This window comes from Rhinoderma darwinii, chromosome 3, assembly GCF_050947455.1.
Source record: "Rhinoderma darwinii isolate aRhiDar2 chromosome 3, aRhiDar2.hap1, whole genome shotgun sequence".
Classification (NCBI taxonomy): domain Eukaryota; kingdom Metazoa; phylum Chordata; class Amphibia; order Anura; family Rhinodermatidae; genus Rhinoderma; species Rhinoderma darwinii.
In genome coordinates, this window is record NC_134689.1 from 128,444,293 (window position 1) to 128,464,062 (window position 19,770).

At 41.2% G+C, this 19,770-nt stretch overlaps 1 protein-coding gene across 2 annotated transcripts in view; it reads right to left on the minus strand.

Annotated features, from left to right (window-relative positions):
• ANO4 (anoctamin 4) overlaps positions 1-19,770 on the minus strand; it is a 257,106-nt gene that overhangs the window by 226,328 nt on the left and 11,008 nt on the right. Inside the window, exon 3 of one of the 2 annotated variants that reach the window (XM_075856701.1) lies at positions 17,576-17,812. In XM_075856701.1, coding sequence (XP_075712816.1) covers positions 17,576-17,812 — 237 coding nt within the window. Of the gene's footprint in view, positions 1-17,575; positions 17,813-19,770 lie in introns of those variants that run through there. The other variant, XM_075856699.1, reaches the window with a different exon arrangement.

The following is a 19,770-nucleotide window of genomic DNA, read 5'->3' on the forward strand; positions in this document are numbered from 1 at the left end:
TAGAGTTACTGAAAGTTTTAGTTGGATGGGCAAAAGAGCAGGTCTTACATGGATGTTGCCCACATCTGTAGAAGCCTTTTGTTTCTAGCCATGTTGTTTTAATATTTTCGTTTGGTGTGAACAGTGACGGAGACAGCACGCTGCCCAAAGAGGGTGCCTTTCTTGCCACGATACGACAACCTTTGGCCAAGATGGAACGTAGACCATCATCCTCTTGTAGGATAGGTAAGTTATTGGTGACTAATTTTTTGATTTGCATAAACTGGTTACTCTGTTGTAGAATTAAAGTAGGTTGGGTGTCCTTCGGTTGAATTTTAGGATTTGTTGTGGTATGTTTATTGTTATATGCGAGTAAATCAGTTCTGGGTATTTTGGTCATAATTTCACTTGCTCTATTAAGTGACCATGTGGGATAACCTCTTGCTCTGAGTCTGGTTTTGATTGCCTTTTGTTCAACTTCAAACTGACTTTGGGAGGTACAATTCCTTTTGGCACGATGCAGCTCTCCTACAGGTATGGCTTTTATGGTCTGCATTGAATGATTGCTTGTTGCATGAAGGATATTATTTGAGGAGGTAGGTTTTCGGTGGGTCTGGGTAGAGATTGTTTGTCCCTCTTTTCCGTTTAATTCAAGATCTAGAAATACGATATCAGTGCTATCAAATTTGTAGGTGAATTTGAGGTTGCAGTGATTTTGATTGAGGGTTTCTACAAAGGCCGGAATAGTGTCAGTGTCTCCTTTCCAGATTAGTAAAATATCGTCAATATACCTCCCATACCATTCAATGCAGTGGCCATATGTATTATCGGTGGAAAAAATGTAGGACTGTTCCCACCAGGACATGACTAAATTGGCTATCGATGGAGAGAACTTGGCTCCCATGGATACGCCCTTGAGTTGGAGGTAATATTTTGTGTCAAATAGAAAGTAATTATTGGTCATTAGAAACATTAATACTTCCAAAATGAACACTTGGAAATTTTTGTCATACAAACTATGTTTGGTTAAGTGGTAGTCAAGGGCGGCATAAGCAATGTGATGTGGAATAGAAGTGTATAAAGACACGACATCGCAAGTGAGCCAAGTGTAATTTTTCTCCCATTTTTTGTTGCATAGTAAATTAAGGACATTTTTAGTATCCTTTGAAAATCCCGGGGCTGTTTGTGCTAAAGGTTGCAGTAGTGTGTCTAGCCATTCCGACAATCGTTCTAAAATTGAACCTATACCTGAGACAATGGGTCTCATTGGTGGTGGAAAAATCAGCTTGTGAGTTTTTGGAAGCGCATGAAAAATTGGCGTAATGGGTTGATCAACAAGAATAAATTCTGCTTGTTTTTTATTCATGAAACCTCCTCTTTGGCCATCATTTAAGAGTTTGTTCATGCGATTTTTTATGTTGTCTACTGGGTTGTTCTCCAGTATTTTATAGGTTGTTTTGTCACATAGCAGTTTAGTAATGGATTGTTTATAATCGTTCTTATTCATTACAGTAACACTGCCTCCTTTATCCGCCATTTTTATTACTATGTCTTTGTTGTCGTGTAACGACTTAACCGCTTGTTTGTGCTGGGTCGTCATATTTGTTATTGGGTATTGAAATTTGAGACTGTCCGCCAAGTTTTGTAATTCTTTTTCCATTACCGTTTGGAAACGGTCCATCGAATCAGTTCTAGAGTTCATTGGGTAGAACTTGGGGTTGGAAGTACGAAAGTTTGGGGCTGTGGTCACCGTTTGATTGTAAGTTTCCGTACGTAGGTGATCCAGAGCTGCTAAGGTGGTAAATTCTTGAAAGGAGAATTGTTCAAGACTAGGTGGCGGATGAGCTGGAGGGACGCACTCTTCAACAGATGTGGTAGGGGGAGATGAGGTTGGAACATCGTCCAGAGGGAGGGTCTCCTGCCCAAGGAAATGTTTCTTTACAGTCAAGTTGCGAATAAATTTGTTAATGTCCAATAGCGTATTGAAAAGGTTGAAATTATTTTTTGGAGCAAAATTAAGACCCAAGGATAAAACTTCAGTTTGTGCCGTGGTTAGAGTGAAGGAGGATAGGTTGGTGACGTTCAATTCTAGTACTGTTGGAATTTCCGGGGGCGCAGGCAACGATTGAAATCTTGATTTGTTCGGTTTGTGCTTCCTACCCCCCCTCCTACCTCGTTTTTTGACTGGTAACTTTGGTTTTGTGTTCTGTGGGTAGAGTGTGGGCGAGTTGTTAAATTATCATCTTCTGACAGGCCGTCAGCGGAGTCCGGTTCTGTAGAGCTAAAACTCACTCTATTTGGTAAATCCCTGTATTGGTTGCGATATTGGTTCCGTTTTTTGAGGATGGGTCTAGGTCTTATGTAGTTTCTTGTTCTCTGGTTCCAATTATAAATTTCGTTATGTGTGTAATCTCTCGTATCTCGTTGAAACTTGCTTTTTTTCGTTTCAGCAATAGATTGATCTAATTTATCAATGGCAGTCGTTGTACGGATTTGAAGAAAAGAAAAGGAAGGTGAGTCAGAGTGCACATCAATTGATTTTCTAATATCGGTGATATTGATGTCTAATTCGGATAGTTTGATCTCCTCTTGTTTGGTGATTAGTTTCATCAAATTTATGGAACATGTGGAGAGGGTCTGGTTCCATTCCTTTAGAAATTCTTCTGTGTAGATAAATGTTGGAATTTTTCTGAGGCGTAGACCTCTAGGTATCATATCTTTTGCGATGTAGTTCTTTAAGGTTGTAAGGTCCCACCAAATTTTGGCCTGTTGTGCGAGGTTTTTTTCTAAAGTGTGGAATAGATCTTCAAGTTCTAGATTATTTCCGATTTGAGTATCTTGATTGCCAAAGACTTTTTCAGCTAGTTCAGAGCGAGACATTTGAGCCCCAGGGGGCATGTTGGCTGATTGATGCGTCATTTTAAGACCAAGAATGTTCTCCAGGACACTGTTGCAGCAGTGTAGTGAATTTAAAAACAATGCAATTCACACTACAAAACCAAAAACCATAATCTTCGTTTCTGTGGTATATATGATTTTTGTTTAGTTGTCTAGACCCTTGTTGTATTAATACATCTATACAAAGTCACGCTTACGATGTACACATCTATTGTGGACCCTCCGGTGTTCTGTATTAGAACATGAAAAATTAGGGAGCTCGTAGGAAAAAGCCGATGGTATCACAAAAATAGAAGAAGAGGGGGGAGGAATCCTCCAGCTCACCTGACACTACGGATGTGTGTCTCAGCAGCGCCCGGAATCTCGTGTCGGCACACGTTGAGGTACAGAGGAAGAGAAAGGAGTTGTTCCAGCGCTGTATGAAGTGGTTAAAATGGAAGCAGGTTTCCAAGTTTAATTAAATTCAATTAAAATAGTCCAGAAGAATAGTCCAATGTGAGGGTAAGCGGGCGGTGATGTCCTCAAAAGCCTACGCGTTTCGGATGCTCCTGCATCCTTAGTCTTGGCTGTGGTGTCTGTTTTTGAATAGCGCGCGTTGTCTCGTATTTATCCCGGTTTGTATAGTACAGCTGATTGCTGAGTGCGTTCCACTGTTGTTATCTCTGTGGAACGCAAGCCGGAAGTAAGGATGGTTGCTGCCCATTCTTTTATTTGTGTTTTCACTTGCGTATTCTCAACTGGTGACAGCATTAATATCGTAATCTAGAGTATAGGGTTATGTAAGTTCAATCTAGCCTGAATATGTTATATATTTCAGATGGCGTTTTGTTGTGTGGAATGGAAACTATATCGACGGAAGACGCCGTCACTTTGCCTGTTCATTATTATCCAGATAGCTATCTGACAGACGATGGTGCACATAAGGTTTGGTAAGTATTTATTTATTTCTAGAATTTCAAACAAATTACTTGGGCAAAGTTGGTGTGCATAGTCCTATAGGTGCCACAGTAATTATACTTTGAATTTATAGGATGATGTATTTAATACTGTCAATAATGGTACGCTGTTGTTGTTATATATTGTGATGATTGAATGTAGAATTTAGGCAGTGTTGTTTAATCGATGTTAAATTCTGGCTTAACGAAGGACAGAGACAGGCGCTTATTTTTAATGATGAGGATGTGACCAGGGAGGGAGGTGAGGGTAGGACAACAACTGGAGCAAAAAATGGTTAAAAACCTAATTGGTGATTGTGACTAACGAAAAAGTGGTTTAAAAATATGAACAGTGATGTACATGACAAAAAGCACATGTTATGCATGTACAGGCTGTAAATATGCGGGCAAGGAGTCCTGGAGTAATATGGTAGTAGATGGTCTTCAATAATATATTATTTTATTGAAGTTTTTATTATTGTAGTTGTTATTGTTTGTCTTGGTCTTGGTAACTACGAGGGGGGGCTAGGAGATCTATATATTAATACTGGAACATTAGGTCTCTTCTAAGATTTAAGCCATCTGGATATCTAGTTTTTAATCTGTAAATCCAGAATGCCTCCCTCAGGTGGGTTTTATGTTTAAGGTCACCTCCCCTTTTTAGGGGGTAGATTTTTTCAATAGCGTAGCAGCGTAAATTTTTTGTGTTACGATTGTGTTGTACAATAAAATGTTTTGATACATTGGAGATGTTAGTGATATTAATATTTCTCACGTAACTAAGATGTTCAAGAATTCTTGTTTTCAGTTTTCTGTTTGTACAACCCACGTATTTTAGTTGACATTCAGTACATTCTATGACGTAGATTACGGATTCGCTGTTACAATTGATATAATTCTGGATGCTGTATGTATCTGTTTGTGTAGAGTTACTGAAAGTTTTAGTTGGATGGGCAAAAGAGCAGGTCTTACATGGATGTTGCCCACATCTGTAGAAGCCTTTTGTTTCTAGCCATGTTGTTTTAATATTTTCGTTTGGTGTGAACAGTGACGGAGACAGCACGCTGCCCAAAGAGGGTGCCTTTCTTGCCACGATACGACAACCTTTGGCCAAGATGGAACGTAGACCATCATCCTCTTGTAGGATAGGTAAGTTATTGGTGACTAATTTTTTGATTTGCATAAACTGGTTACTCTGTTGTAGAATTAAAGTAGGTTGGGTGTCCTTCGGTTGAATTTTAGGATTTGTTGTGGTATGTTTATTGTTATATGCGAGTAAATCAGTTCTGGGTATTTTGGTCATAATTTCACTTGCTCTATTAAGTGACCATGTGGGATAACCTCTTGCTCTGAGTCTGGTTTTGATTGCCTTTTGTTCAACTTCAAACTGACTTTGGGAGGTACAATTCCTTTTGGCACGATGCAGCTCTCCTACAGGTATGGCTTTTATGGTCTGCATTGAATGATTGCTTGTTGCATGAAGGATATTATTTGAGGAGGTAGGTTTTCGGTGGGTCTGGGTAGAGATTGTTTGTCCCTCTTTTCCGTTTAATACAAGATCTAGAAATACGATATCAGTGCTATCAAATTTGTAGGTGAATTTGAGGTTGCAGTGATTTTGATTGAGGGTTTCTACAAAGGCCGGAATAGTGTCAGTGTCTCCTTTCCAGATTAGTAAAATATCGTCAATATACCTCCCATACCATTCAATGCAGTGGCCATATGTATTATCGGTGGAAAAAATGTAGGACTGTTCCCACCAGGACATGACTAAATTGGCTATCGATGGAGAGAACTTGGCTCCCATGGATACGCCCTTGAGTTGGAGGTAATATTTTGTGTCAAATAGAAAGTAATTATTGGTCATTAGAAACATTAATACTTCCAAAATGAACACTTGGAAATTTTTGTCATACAAACTATGTTTGGTTAAGTGGTAGTCAAGGGCGGCATAAGCAATGTGATGTGGAATAGAAGTGTATAAAGACACGACATCGCAAGTGAGCCAAGTGTAATTTTTCTCCCATTTTTTGTTGCATAGTAAATTAAGGACATTTTTAGTATCCTTTAAAAATCCCGGGGCTGTTTGTGCTAAAGGTTGCAGTAGTGTGTCTAGCCATTCCGACAATCGTTCTAAAATTGAACCTATACCTGAGACAATGGGTCTCATTGGTGGTGGAAAAATCAGCTTGTGAGTTTTTGGAAGCGCATGAAAAATTGGCGTAATGGGTTGATCAACAAGAATAAATTCTGCTTGTTTTTTATTCATGAAACCTCCTCTTTGGCCATCATTTAAGAGTTTGTTCATGCGATTTTTTATGTTGTCTACTGGGTTGTTCTCCAGTATTTTATAGGTTGTTTTGTCACATAGCAGTTTAGTAATGGATTGTTTATAATCGTTCTTATTCATTACAGTAACACTGCCTCCTTTATCCGCCATTTTTATTACTATGTCTTTGTTGTCGTGTAACGACTTAACCGCTTGTTTGTGCTGGGTCGTCATATTTGTTATTGGGTATTGAAATTTGAGACTGTCCGCCAAGTTTTGTAATTCTTTTTCCATTACCGTTTGGAAACGGTCCATCGAATCAGTTCTAGAGTTCATTGGGTAGAACTTGGGGTTGGAAGTACGAAAGTTGGAACATCGTCCAGAGGGAGGGTCTCCTGCCCAAGGAAATGTTTCTTTACAGTCAAGTTGCGAATAAATTTGTTAATGTCCAATTGTTAATTTAACAACTCGCCCACACTCTACCCACAGAACACAAAACCAAAGTTACCAGTCAAAAAACGAGGTAGGAGGGGGGGTAGGAAGCACAAACCGAACAAATCAAGATTTCAATCGTTGCCTGCGCCCCCGGAAATTCCAACAGTACTAGAATTGAACGTCACCAACCTATCCTCCTTCACTCTAACCACGGCACAAACTGAAGTTTTATCCTTGGGTCTTAATTTTGCTCCAAAAAATAATTTCAACCTTTTCAATACGCTATTGGACATTAACAAATTTATTCGCAACTTGACTGTAAAGAAACATTTCCTTGGGCAGGAGACCCTCCCTCTGGACGATGTTCCAACCTCATCTCCCCCTACCACATCTGTTGAAGAGTGCGTCCCTCCAGCTCATCCGCCACCTAGTCTTGAACAATTCTCCTTTCAAGAATTTACCACCTTAGCAGCTCTGGATCACCTACGTACGGAAACTTACAATCAAACGGTGACCACAGCCCCAAACTTTCGTACTTCCAACCCCAAGTTCTACCCAATGAACTCTAGAACTGATTCGATGGACCGTTTCCAAACGGTAATGGAAAAAGAATTACAAAACTTGGCGGACAGTCTCAAATTTCAATACCCAATAACAAATATGACGACCCAGCACAAACAAGCGGTTAAGTCGTTACACGACAACAAAGACATAGTAATAAAAATGGCGGATAAAGGAGGCAGTGTTACTGTAATGAATAAGAACGATTATAAACAATCCATTACTAAACTGCTATGTGACAAAACAACCTATAAAATACTGGAGAACAACCCAGTAGACAACATAAAAAATCGCATGAACAAACTCTTAAATGATGGCCAAAGAGGAGGTTTCATGAATAAAAAACAAGCAGAATTTATTCTTGTTGATCAACCCATTACGCCAATTTTTCATGCGCTTCCAAAAACTCACAAGCTGATTTTTCCACCACCAATGAGACCCATTGTCTCAGGTATAGGTTCAATTTTAGAACGATTGTCGGAATGGCTAGACACACTACTGCAACCTTTAGCACAAACAGCCCCGGGATTTTTAAAGGATACTAAAAATGTCCTTAATTTACTATGCAACAAAAAATGGGAGAAAAATTACACTTGGCTCACTTGCGATGTCGTGTCTTTATACACTTCTATTCCACATCACATTGCTTATGCCGCCCTTGACTACCACTTAACCAAACATAGTTTGTATGACAAAAATTTCCAAGTGTTCATTTTGGAAGTATTAATGTTTCTAATGACCAATAATTACTTTCTATTTGACACAAAATATTACCTCCAACTCAAGGGCGTATCCATGGGAGCCAAGTTCTCTCCATCGATAGCCAATTTAGTCATGTCCTGGTGGGAACAGTCCTACATTTTTTCCACCGATAATACATATGGCCACTGCATTGAATGGTATGGGAGGTATATTGACGATATTTTACTAATCTGGAAAGGAGACACTGACACTATTCCGGCCTTTGTAGAAACCCTCAATCAAAATCACTGCAACCTCAAATTCACCTACAAATTTGATAGCACTGATATCGTATTTCTAGATCTTGAATTAAACGGAAAAGAGGGACAAACAATCTCTACCCAGACCCACCGAAAACCTACCTCCTCAAATAATATCCTTCATGCAACAAGCAATCATTCAATGCAGACCATAAAAGCCATACCTGTAGGAGAGCTGCATCGTGCCAAAAGGAATTGTACCTCCCAAAGTCAGTTTGAAGTTGAACAAAAGGCAATCAAAACCAGACTCAGAGCAAGAGGTTATCCCACATGGTCACTTAATAGAGCAAGTGAAATTATGACCAAAATACCCAGAACTGATTTACTCGCATATAACAATAAACATACCACAACAAATCCTAAAATTCAACCGAAGGACACCCAACCTACTTTAATTCTACAACAGAGTAACCAGTTTATGCAAATCAAAAAATTAGTCACCAATAACTTACCTATCCTACAAGAGGATGATGGTCTACGTTCCATCTTGGCCAAAGGTTGTCGTATCGTGGCAAGAAAGGCACCCTCTTTGGGCAGCGTGCTGTCTCCGTCACTGTTCACACCAAACGAAAATGTTAAAACAACATGGCTAGAAACAAAAGGCTTCTACAGATGTGGGCAACATCCATGTAAGACCTGCTCTTTTGCCCATCCAACTAAAACTTTCAGTAACTCTACACAAACAGATACATACAGCATCCAGAATTATATCAATTGTAACAGCGAATCCGTAATCTACGTCATAGAATGTACTGAATGTCAACTAAAATACGTGGGTTGTACAAACAGAAAACTGAAAACAAGAATTCTTGAACATCTTAGTTACGTGAGAAATATTAATATCACTAACATCTCCAATGTATCAAAACATTTTATTGTACAACACAATCGTAACACAAAAAATTTACGCTGCTACGCTATTGAAAAAATCTACCCCCCAAAAAGGGGAGGTGACCTTAAACATAAAACCCACCTGAGGGAGGCATTCTGGATTTACAGATTAAAAACTAGATATCCAGATGGCTTAAATCTTAGAAGAGACCTAATGTTCCAGTATTAATATATAGATCTCCTAGCCCCCCCTCGTAGTTACCAAGACCAAGACAAACAATAACAACTACAATAATAAAAACTTCAATAAAATAATATATTATTGAAGACCATCTACTACCATATTACTCCAGGACTCCTTGCCCGCATATTTACAGCCTGTACATGCATAACATGTGCTTTTTGTCATGTACATCACTGTTCATATTTTTAAACCACTTTTTCGTTAGTCACAATCACCAATTAGGTTTTTAACCATTTTTTGCTCCAGTTGTTGTCCTACGCTCACCTCCCTCCCTGGTCACATCCTCATCATTAAAAATAAGCGCCTGTCTCTGTCCTTCGTTAAGCCAGAATTTAACATCGATTAAACAACACTGCCTAAATTCTACATTCAATCATCACAATATATAACAACAACAGCGTACCATTATTGACAGTATTAAATACATCATCCTATAAATTCAAAGTATAATTACTGTGGCACCTATAGGACTATGCACACCAACTTTGCCCAAGTAATTTGTTTGAAATTCTAGAAATAAATAAATACTTACCAAACCTTATGTGCACCATCGTCTGTCAGATAGCTATCTGGATAATAATGAACAGGCAAAGTGACGGCGTCTTCCGTCGATATAGTTTCCATTCCACACAACAAAACGCCATCTGAAATATATAACATATTCAGGCTAGATTGAACTTACATAACCCTATACTCTAGATTACGATATTAATGCTGTCACCAGTTGAGAATACGCAAGTGAAAACACAAATAAAAGAATGGGCAGCAACCATCCTTACTTCCGGCTTGCGTTCCACAGAGATAACAACAGTGGAACGCACTCAGCAATCAGCTGTACTATACAAACCGGGATAAATACGAGACAACGCGCGCTATTCAAAAACAGACACCACAGCCAAGACTAAGGATGCAGGAGCATCCGAAACGCGTAGGCTTTTGAGGACATCACCGCCCGCTTACCCTCACATTGGACTATTCTTCTGGACTATTTTAATTGAATTTAATTAAACTTGGAAACCTGCTTCCATTTTAACTACTTCATACAGCGCTGGAACAACTCCTTTCTCTTCCTCTATTCACTTGTTAAATAAATTATATTAAAGTACCCCCAAGGCTATAATACATAGACATACATGTGATGCACCTATTAAAAGTACAGCATGAGGATAGTGTGAGTACCCCCTAAAGACATGTACATGTACCATAGGTTAGGTACCTAGGCTATAGTGGACAGAGATTGTGTTGAATCTACTCATTTAGGTAATAGTTCCCTCTAGTGGATTCTCCCAGGAAGAACATGAAGAAAATCATAAAAAGATTACAGCGGAAAAACGACCACTATTACAGCTACAGGCCATCTAAACAATATGAAGTGCTAAATCTTTTATTTAAAAAACAATGTCTTCCATTAGAAGCACCAACAACTTTCCTGAACCCATGTGAATGGCTACAGGAGGACTTCCAGCAGTGGAGTTTAGCTACTATTTGGTATGTGCAGAATATTAACCATATTATCTAAATATTTTGGACTTTTCCATCACTTTTGATCACTTTTAAATCTAAACATGGTAAACAAAAATAAACATTTAAAAGTTCTAATATTGTTTATTCAACCCCAACTAAGGCTTTATGCACACGACCGTAGTTTTTTGTCTGTCTGCTATACGCAATTTTGCGGATAACACACAAACCCATTAGGCCTCATTCACACGACGGGGTCCGAGTGTCGGCCGGGAAAATCGTCCGTTTTTGGCCGGTTTGCATCCGGTTTGCATCCGTTCCGATTCCGTTCCGGGCCGTGTTGCTGTTTTTACCGGACGATTTGGACCCGATTTGCATCCGGTTTTTTCCCTGACCGTTTTTTAATCGGATGAATTTTTTGCACTTTACTTATTTTTTTATTATTATGGTCTGTCCCTCAAAGGTCAAAAAAGACCTTTTTGGAACTTTTAATATTTTTTTACCAGGCTCTTCCCTTGTAACTGGGGCTGCACAGCAGCCCCAGTTACAGGGGAAATCAGCCCTCTCATAGTGACTATTGTCACTAATAGGGCTGTGCTGGGTCTTGTAAGACCCAGCAGCAGTCTGTCAGTAACGGCACCCGGCGATCATGTGACCAGTCACATGATCACCGGGAGGAATAGAGACAGCGCGGCCGCTGCCTCTATTCCAATACACAGCGTTCATTGAACGCTGTGTAAAAAGACATCGGAGAAGACAGAAGCAGCGAAAGCTGCTTCTATCTTCTCCTCAGGGTCCCCGGCAGTCACTGACAGCCGGAGACCCGACATTCAGCTGCCCGATCGCGCGGGCAGCAAGTTAAAACCCGAGCCGTAAAAAGTCTATGGCTCGGGTTTTAAGGACCCTGACCGCTGGCCGTAAAAATACAGCCAGCGGTCGGGAACCGTAACAAGCAGGGGAAGAGAGCCAGCGCAGCGCTCCCTTCCACCTGCTGTACACCCCAGCCCTGCCACACAGTATCTCCAGCGTAGCCATTTGTCCGAATGGCATCAACTCCTCCTCCTCACATGCACTCTGCGCTGTGAGGAGGAGGAGAGAGTGCGCGAGCGACGGTAGACCAGGCCATCACTCGGGACACATTCCGGTGATGGCCGTGTATTACCCGGCCCCATAGACTTCTATGGGAGCCGGGCGGCCGGGTACCCGGCCGAAAATAGGGCATGTCCCATTTTTTGACGGCCGGTTTTCCCGTCCCGTCAAAAAATCGGTTGTGTGAATAGCCCCATTAGGGCTCTATTATTCCTAATGCAGCCGGGTGCCGGCCGATTTATGAACGGCCAGCACCCGGCCGGGAAACCCTGTCGTGTGAATCCCGCCTTAGGCCTCATTCACACGACAGGGTCCGAGTGTCGGCAGGGAAAATCGGCAGTTTTTGGTCGATTTTACCGGCCGGTTTGCATCCGGTTTGCATCCGTTCCGATTCTGTTCCGGCCGTGTTGCCGTTTTTACCGGCCGATTTGGACCCGATTTGCATCCGTTTTTTTCCCTGACCGTTTTTTAATCGGATGAATTTTTTGCACTTTACTTATTTTTTTATTATTATGGTCTGTCCCTCAACGGTCAAAAAAGACCTTTTTGGAACTTTTAATATTTTTTTTCTTTCTTTTACACCAGGCTTTTCCCCTGTAACTTCCGTTTGGAAGTTTGAGGCAGATTTTCCTCTCCCTGCACGCCGATTTTCGCGGAGTTTTTCGCTGCGTTTTTTGCCCGCGGCCATTGAGCGCCGCGGGCATAAAATACCGTGAAATACGCTTTCTCTGCCTCCCATTGAAGTCAATGGGAGGTCAGAGGCGGAAACGCCCGAAGATAGGGCATGTCGCTTCTTTTTCCCGCGAGGCAGTTTTACTGCTCGCGGGAAAAAGACGCCGACGCCTCCCATTGAAATCAATGGGAGGCATTTTCAGGCCGTTTTGACGAGTTTTGTGACGCGGTTTCCGCGTCAAAAAGCTTGTCAAAATACTCCGTGTGAACATAGCCTAACAGTGGAAATCAGCCCTCTCACAGTGACGATTGTCACTAATAGGGCTGTGCTGGGTCTAGTTAGACCCAGCAGAAGTCTGTCACTAACGGCACCCGGCGATCATGTGACCAGTCACATGATCACCGGGAGGAATAGAGACCGCCGCTGCTGCTGTCTCTATTCCTATACACAGCGTTCATTGAACGCTGTGTAAGAAGACATTGGAGAAGACAGAAGCAGCGAAAGCTGCTTCTATCCTCTCCTCAGGGTCCCCGGCAGTCACTGACAGCCGGAGACCCGACATTCAGCTGCCCTATCGCGCGGGCAGCAAGTTAAAACCCGAGCCGTAAAAAGTCTATGGCTCGGGTTTTAAGGACACTGACCGCTGGCCGTAAAAACACAGCCAGCGGTCAGGAACCGTAACAAGCAGGGGAAGGGAGCCAGCACAGCGCTCCCTTCCACCTGCTGTAAACCCCAGCCCTGCCACACAGTATCTCCAGCGTAGCCATTCGTCCGAATGGCATCAACTCCTCCTCCTCACATGCACTCTGCGCTGTGAGGAGGAGAGAGTGCACGAGCGACGGTAAACCCGGCCATCACTCGGGACACATTCCGGTGATGGCCGTGTATTACCCGGCCCCATAGACTTCTATGGGAGCCAGGCGGCCAGGTACCCGGCAGAAAATAGTGCATGTTCCATTTATTGACGGCCGGTTTTCCCGGCCCGTCAAAAAATCGGTCGTGTGAATAGCCCCATTAGGGGTCTATTATTCCTAATGCAGCCGGGTGCCGGCCGATTTATGAACGGCCGGCACCCGGCCGGGAAACCCTGTCGTGTGAATCCCGCCTTAGTTCTATGAAGACATGTACATGACCGTGATGTTCACGGATCTGTGTGGGGGCTGCTAATCCGGGCCGCAAAATCTCAGGACAAGTCATTTTACGGTCCGGACCTGTGGCTTGACAAACTGGAATAACTGGTGTAAATTATAGTGCATTATAGTGCATTTACTTTCTGCCACATTGGCGGCCGGAGATGCGCCTAAGTTATTAAGAGACGTGTACCTCTTAATAAATTAGGCGCATGTTACTCCAGCTATCTTTATATTAAAGGATAAGTAAACTTTCAAAAAACTTCTGACATGTCATAATGACATGTCAAATGTTTTGATCGGTGGGGGTCCGAGCACTGAAACCCCCACCGTTCGCTAAAATAAAAGGGCAGAATCGCTTGGGTGAGCGCTGAGCCGCTTTGTTTCTGATCGGCTTCCGAGCAGTTGGTGTATGGGCTTATAGACTTTCTATTGAGCCCGCACACCAATTGCTCGGCTTTCCGAGAGAAGCCGATCAGAAACCAAGCGGCTCAGCGCTCACCCGAGAGTTTCTGCCGTTTTATTTTAGCGATCAGTGGGGGTCTCAGTGTTCAGACCCCCACCGATCAAAACTTCCGTCATGTCACTATGACATTTCAGAAGTTTTTGAAAGTTTAGTTATCCTTTAACTGGTTCAGGGCCGGGCTATTTTAAGCCTTCAGGACCAGACACCGTTTAGCCATTTTTAGCACGCGTTAGTTAAACAGCAATAACTTTTTATTTGTGGGCTAGCGACGTGATTTTTGCGATGTTTTATCCATAGAAAATGCAGGTTTCTGTTTTTATCATTTTTATACACATCCTTTTTGCTATTTTAGAATTTTTAGGCTTAAAGTTTGAAAATAATAGTAAAAAAATAAGCTTTTTTACATTTTATCTATTTTTTGTTGGTAATAACATAGTTTTACCCTAAAATAGACCTTTTATTTGTGATCGTCATTGTCTATAAATTTTTATATATTACATGTCTATTTTAGGGTAATTGGGTCAGGGTATTTTATGTGTATTATTATTTTTTTTTCACTTTATTTTACTTTTATTATGTTATTACTATGGTCTGTCCCCCAAAGGTCAGAAAAGACCTTTGGGGGACTTTTTTTTTTTTTTCCTATTTTACACCATATTTTTCACTGTAGCTGGGGCTGCAAAACAGTCCCAGTTACAGGGGAAATCAGCCCTCTTATAGTGACTATTGTCACTAATAGGGCAGACCCAGCAACAGCCTGCCACTAACGGCACCCGACAATCATGTGACTCATTGAGCGCTGTGTAGAAGAGATCAGAGAAGATAGAAGCAGCGAAAGCTGCTTCTATCTTCTCCTCAGGGTCCCCGGGAGTCACTGACTGCTGGAGACCCGATCGCTCAGGCAGCATGCTAAAACCCGTGGCATAAATAGTCTATGGCGCGGGTTTTAAGGCTCCGACCGCTGGCCGTATATACACAGCCAGCGATCCGGAACCAGTTAATAATTTTTATTTCACTTTATATTCCTATTTTTGTAGTCTCACTTGGGGACTTTACTATGCGATCTTTAGATTACTTAAAATACCAGAGCATTTGCATTATAAATCTGACAGGCAATCTATTAGGACGTGCCTCCGATACGTTCTAATAGGTATATACCCAGTGCAGACCTGGGGGCTTTTATCAGGCCCCCATCTGCCATGGTACCCCATCGGAGGCCCACGATTGTATTTGCGGGCCGCCGATGGGTGAGAGAGGGAGCTCCCTCCCTCTGTAAACAAGTTAAATGCCGCGGTCGATATTGACCGCAGCATTTAACAGGTTAAACGCCCGCGATCGAAGTAAACTTTGATTGCGGCCGTTGCAGCAAGTGCCCGGCTGTCGTCAGACAGCCTAGCCCCGGCTCCAGCCTGCGCGGGTCACCCTTGCTGGACCTAGACTTGGCCGCCGTGAAAAGGTGACGACCTAGCCTAGGGCCCCTTAGTGACCGCCGTGAAAAGGCGTATTGGTGGTCACTAATAAAAATGATAGTAAAAAAAAAACAAAACATTTTTTTCCATAAAAAGTGGTTTTATTTAGTAAAAGTGTAAAAAATAAATAAAAATGAACATATATGGTATCACCGTGACCGTAATGACCCAAACAATAAAGATAATATGTAATTGAAACGGCAAGGTGAACACCGTAAAAAAAAACAGCAAAACACAATGGTGAAATTGCTATTTTTTTCCATTGCCCCCAAAAAGTCATAATAAAAGTTAATCAATAAGTCCCATGTACCCCAAAACACTACCAATCAAAACTACGTCTCGACTCGCAAAAAATAAGCCCACATATCACTACATTGACAGAAAAAAATGATGGCTGCCTGAAAGCGACGATGCAAAAACAAATCATTTTAGTTCAAAAGAGTCTTTATTGTGCAAAAGTCAGAAAACATAAAAAACCTCTACATAAGTGGTATCGTCGTAATCGTACCGACCCATAGAATAAAGGTAACGCGTTATAAAAAACACTGTTATCTACATTATAGCACCTATCACATTATGTAGGAAATAGGGCACTTATAATGTGGTGTCAGAGCCTCTTTAACAGAATAAACTGTATCCTATGAAGGAGGAAAATGAGAAGGTCACGAGTTATGTCTACTTATTGTCATGTCCGCTTTTGTTCATGTATAGCTCTTAAATAGGCTGTTAATTGCTGAGCAGAGAGAGAGGGACAACAGCGGAAGGGAAAGTACATCTGATACTGGGCATAGAAACAATGCACGTGCGACCTGTAGAGCAACGTATTGAATTACAAGTCACTCTTTGCCTCTCATCACAGTAACTCAATTATGGCGGAATGAAATCATACAAGAATTGTATCAAACATCTAAACCAACAAATAAAACACTTATAAAATAATTGTACAAGTCCCATGTGGTAGTATCTTTCATATATAAAGAGAATGATATAGAAGGCACTTGTCAAGAGAAAGAGCAATTAGTAAAGGAACACCTACACGACATACAATGTTAAACAAGTGGGTACACTATAAAGCTCCCCAGAGGTGTGAGGGGGGGGGGCTGTACACCATTTTTTGCCTACTAGCTGAAATAGCTGCGTAGTTGATGTAGTGTGACGAAAGCTCTATTTAACGGACGCTATCGTTGTATCAGCATCATCGAAGTGTTTCTAACTTTTTAGATGACTTTTCAGAATAAGCGGTCATGTGTGTGTACATGAGGAATAAAACTATTTCCTGCCATTATATGACTTGTATATGAAGCTCGTGTTAGATTTCAAATCTATGGTGAGGATACGCTGAAAATCTGCCATATAATGGGCATATGCCACGGATTTGAAAATTCGTAGTATGTCCTAAAATCCGTGGCTAGAAACTCCGCTACACAAAAACAAGATTTTGAGAACTCATTTCACATGTGTTGTATTATACTTTGTTGCAGCTTTTTGGTGCGAATCCTGCAATAAATCCGCCATGTCTGAGCGTGGACTAAGTAAGAAACTGATTTTACTTTGTGTTTTACATATAGTGCTATTTTTTATTGTTTTTATAGAGACCCTTTTCTATGGGAAGAGTACCTTAATGGATAGGTTCTATTTGTTTCTGCCCTCATAGCATTTCCTGCAGATTCTCCATGGCTTTGTATTATGAATGTGTAGGAACTCCATCGTATGAAGTCTCTGTAGTGCAGTGGTGCCTTTAGAAAAATGCGCGATAAAATGATGAATATCAGAGGCATACTTTATCTAAGGGCTGTAATACAAATTTGTAACAATAGGATCCATAATACTAATGCCATATACACGTAGCTACCCGACAGCCACCAGTCACTTGTGAGAGCGAGAAGTCCACTGTATTCTTCCATAAGCCAAATTGCACAATATTATTTTGTACCATTTGGACTTGTGGTGGAACGGACCGGTCCATGAAATACACTGTCCTTAAATAGGGCAACACATTCAGGTGACTGATATTAGCTTTAAAACGAATCTAGAAGAAAGAGAGGAGGTCTCATGTTGGAACTTACATGAGTAGCTATAATTATTCATATTGGCCTAGCACACTTCAGGACTAAGAAGTAAGATAAATGCTTACCCTGGTTAGCTTCTGAGTCTTGACTTAGGGTATCTTGACTGCTGCTTCGAGAAACTGCAGGAATAATGGATACAGAGGTTGGACAAGATAGAGATCCTGATACATCCATCTGTGTAAGGAAGGAGCAAGATACTGGAGCTGCTGAGACTTCAGGATTACGCTGGGATTTTTCATTCTGAACATATGGTGGTTTCCAATGTGATATTCCTATTGCAACTGGTCCATTAACTTCAAAACCTAGAACATAGGAAGAATATTATCAAACAATTTGCATTTCAAGAAGCAAAGTTGATATCTGTCATTGATATATGTTACCATTGAAACAATTGTGCAGTCTTTCCTGTATTTATTTTACTGGAATTTAGTAGTACTATTGGTATTGTGTAAAAGACTCCAATAATTCTATGGATATAGTATTTATTGACCTTTAGTAAGCAGCATTTTTATTTATTTTTATTTTATGTTGACAGGGCAATTCCTGCTTTCTGAACTTCCAAGTCTTCAATCATGTTTACCAGCATGCTGGGACGTAGCATGATGGAAAGTTGTTGGGTTTATGATACTAAAGAGCTTATGTCTTGGCTGCCGATAATCTTTATATCCCTTTACTTGTGATGTTTTTTTCAGCTTGTGAATTGTCAAGTGTAAGAGATTACAATCTGGAGATTCCCTGGTTATTTCTTTTTAATCTAATTTATTTTTAATTAAATTTTTGGCACCAAGCTGAGGATATGAAGGACATGGCTTAGACAGTGCTGAACCTTACCCTTACCACTGTTTTGATTTACCCATTTTGACGGGCCAGTTAGCAATGTGCAGTTCTTTATGGTTTGGTTCCTTACTTTGGTTAATTTTTATGTACGGTATGGAGATGTGCTTGCCAAAGTTCAAAGTCCATCAACAGCATCATATAAATAAGAAGGCTGAATTTCTCTAGTACTGTAGAAATGTAATCATGATGCATGTATTTAGCTTTTATCTGTTTTAAAATAAATTTTTTGACCCTATTGTGTATAAATATTTTGGGTCAATGAGGATTCAGCTAAATAGCTCACATAAATAGCCTGCCTTAGGGTCCCCTTATATGGACCACTCATTGAACGGCGATCGTTTGCTCCTTTTACAAGGAGATATGTATGGGGACGAGCGCTTGTTACTGCAATCACTCGTCCCCATATATTTGTATCATGTCGGCAGAACATCTTCCTTTTTATACAGTGAGACAACGATAATATTATTGGCTCCATAAACGATACAATCAGCTGATGAACGAGCGTTTGATCGTTCATCGGCTGATCGTTGCCCTGTTTACACAGGCCATTGATCGGGAATGAGCGTTCTGTGAATGCATTCTGTGAATTTTCCATGTAAATGGGCCTTTAGCTCTGTTAACACCTGCATGGAGGCTCCGTTAGGATGCTCCGTTACACATTCCGTAATTTGTGACGCATGCACGCTTGAAGGACATCTTGGCAGAAACCGACGGACCCCATTATAAGTTATTGCGGTCTGAGAGGCGCCGCTAATGTCCATCTTGTGACGGATCCATCATACTGTTCTGATGTAATAAACGGAATCTACAATGCAGATGTAAACAGAGCCTTAATTCTAACTACTACCTTAATGTATTTTCAATGACAGTCTCAGATGAAACATTTCAAGTTTAAATTTAACATAGCTAGCATATGCCACCGAGCATCGCAGCCCCTTGTCAATTCCTGTGATTGTTAGTGTTCAACAGCTGGGGCCTAGGGATATGCTATCAATTATAATTCAGAAAAGAGGAGCATACCTGTAATGGTAAACGACTTCTATGGGGCCTGTGTGCTAGACGCCCTGCCATGTTTAATTGTAGTCACAACTGAATGCCACGATGTGTGTGGAGGAAGTGATGTGTGAGCAGCCAAGCGCTTTTGCCACTATTAAATGCTGCCGGAGAATGGCATTGTTAAAGGGGACACCAGGATGGAACTGTTAAAGGGGACACCAGGATGGAACTGTTAAAGGGGCACCAGGATGGAACTGTTAAAGGGGACACTAGGATGGAACTGTTAAAGGGGACACCAGGATAAGGAGTTTTATTTTTTTAAAGAGAGTGAAGACCCGCTGAAAAAGTGAGGAGCCAAAGATTTCTGGACAAGAAGCCTTCATGGGCCACATAGAAAATACTTATTTATTCTGCCTCTGACTACATT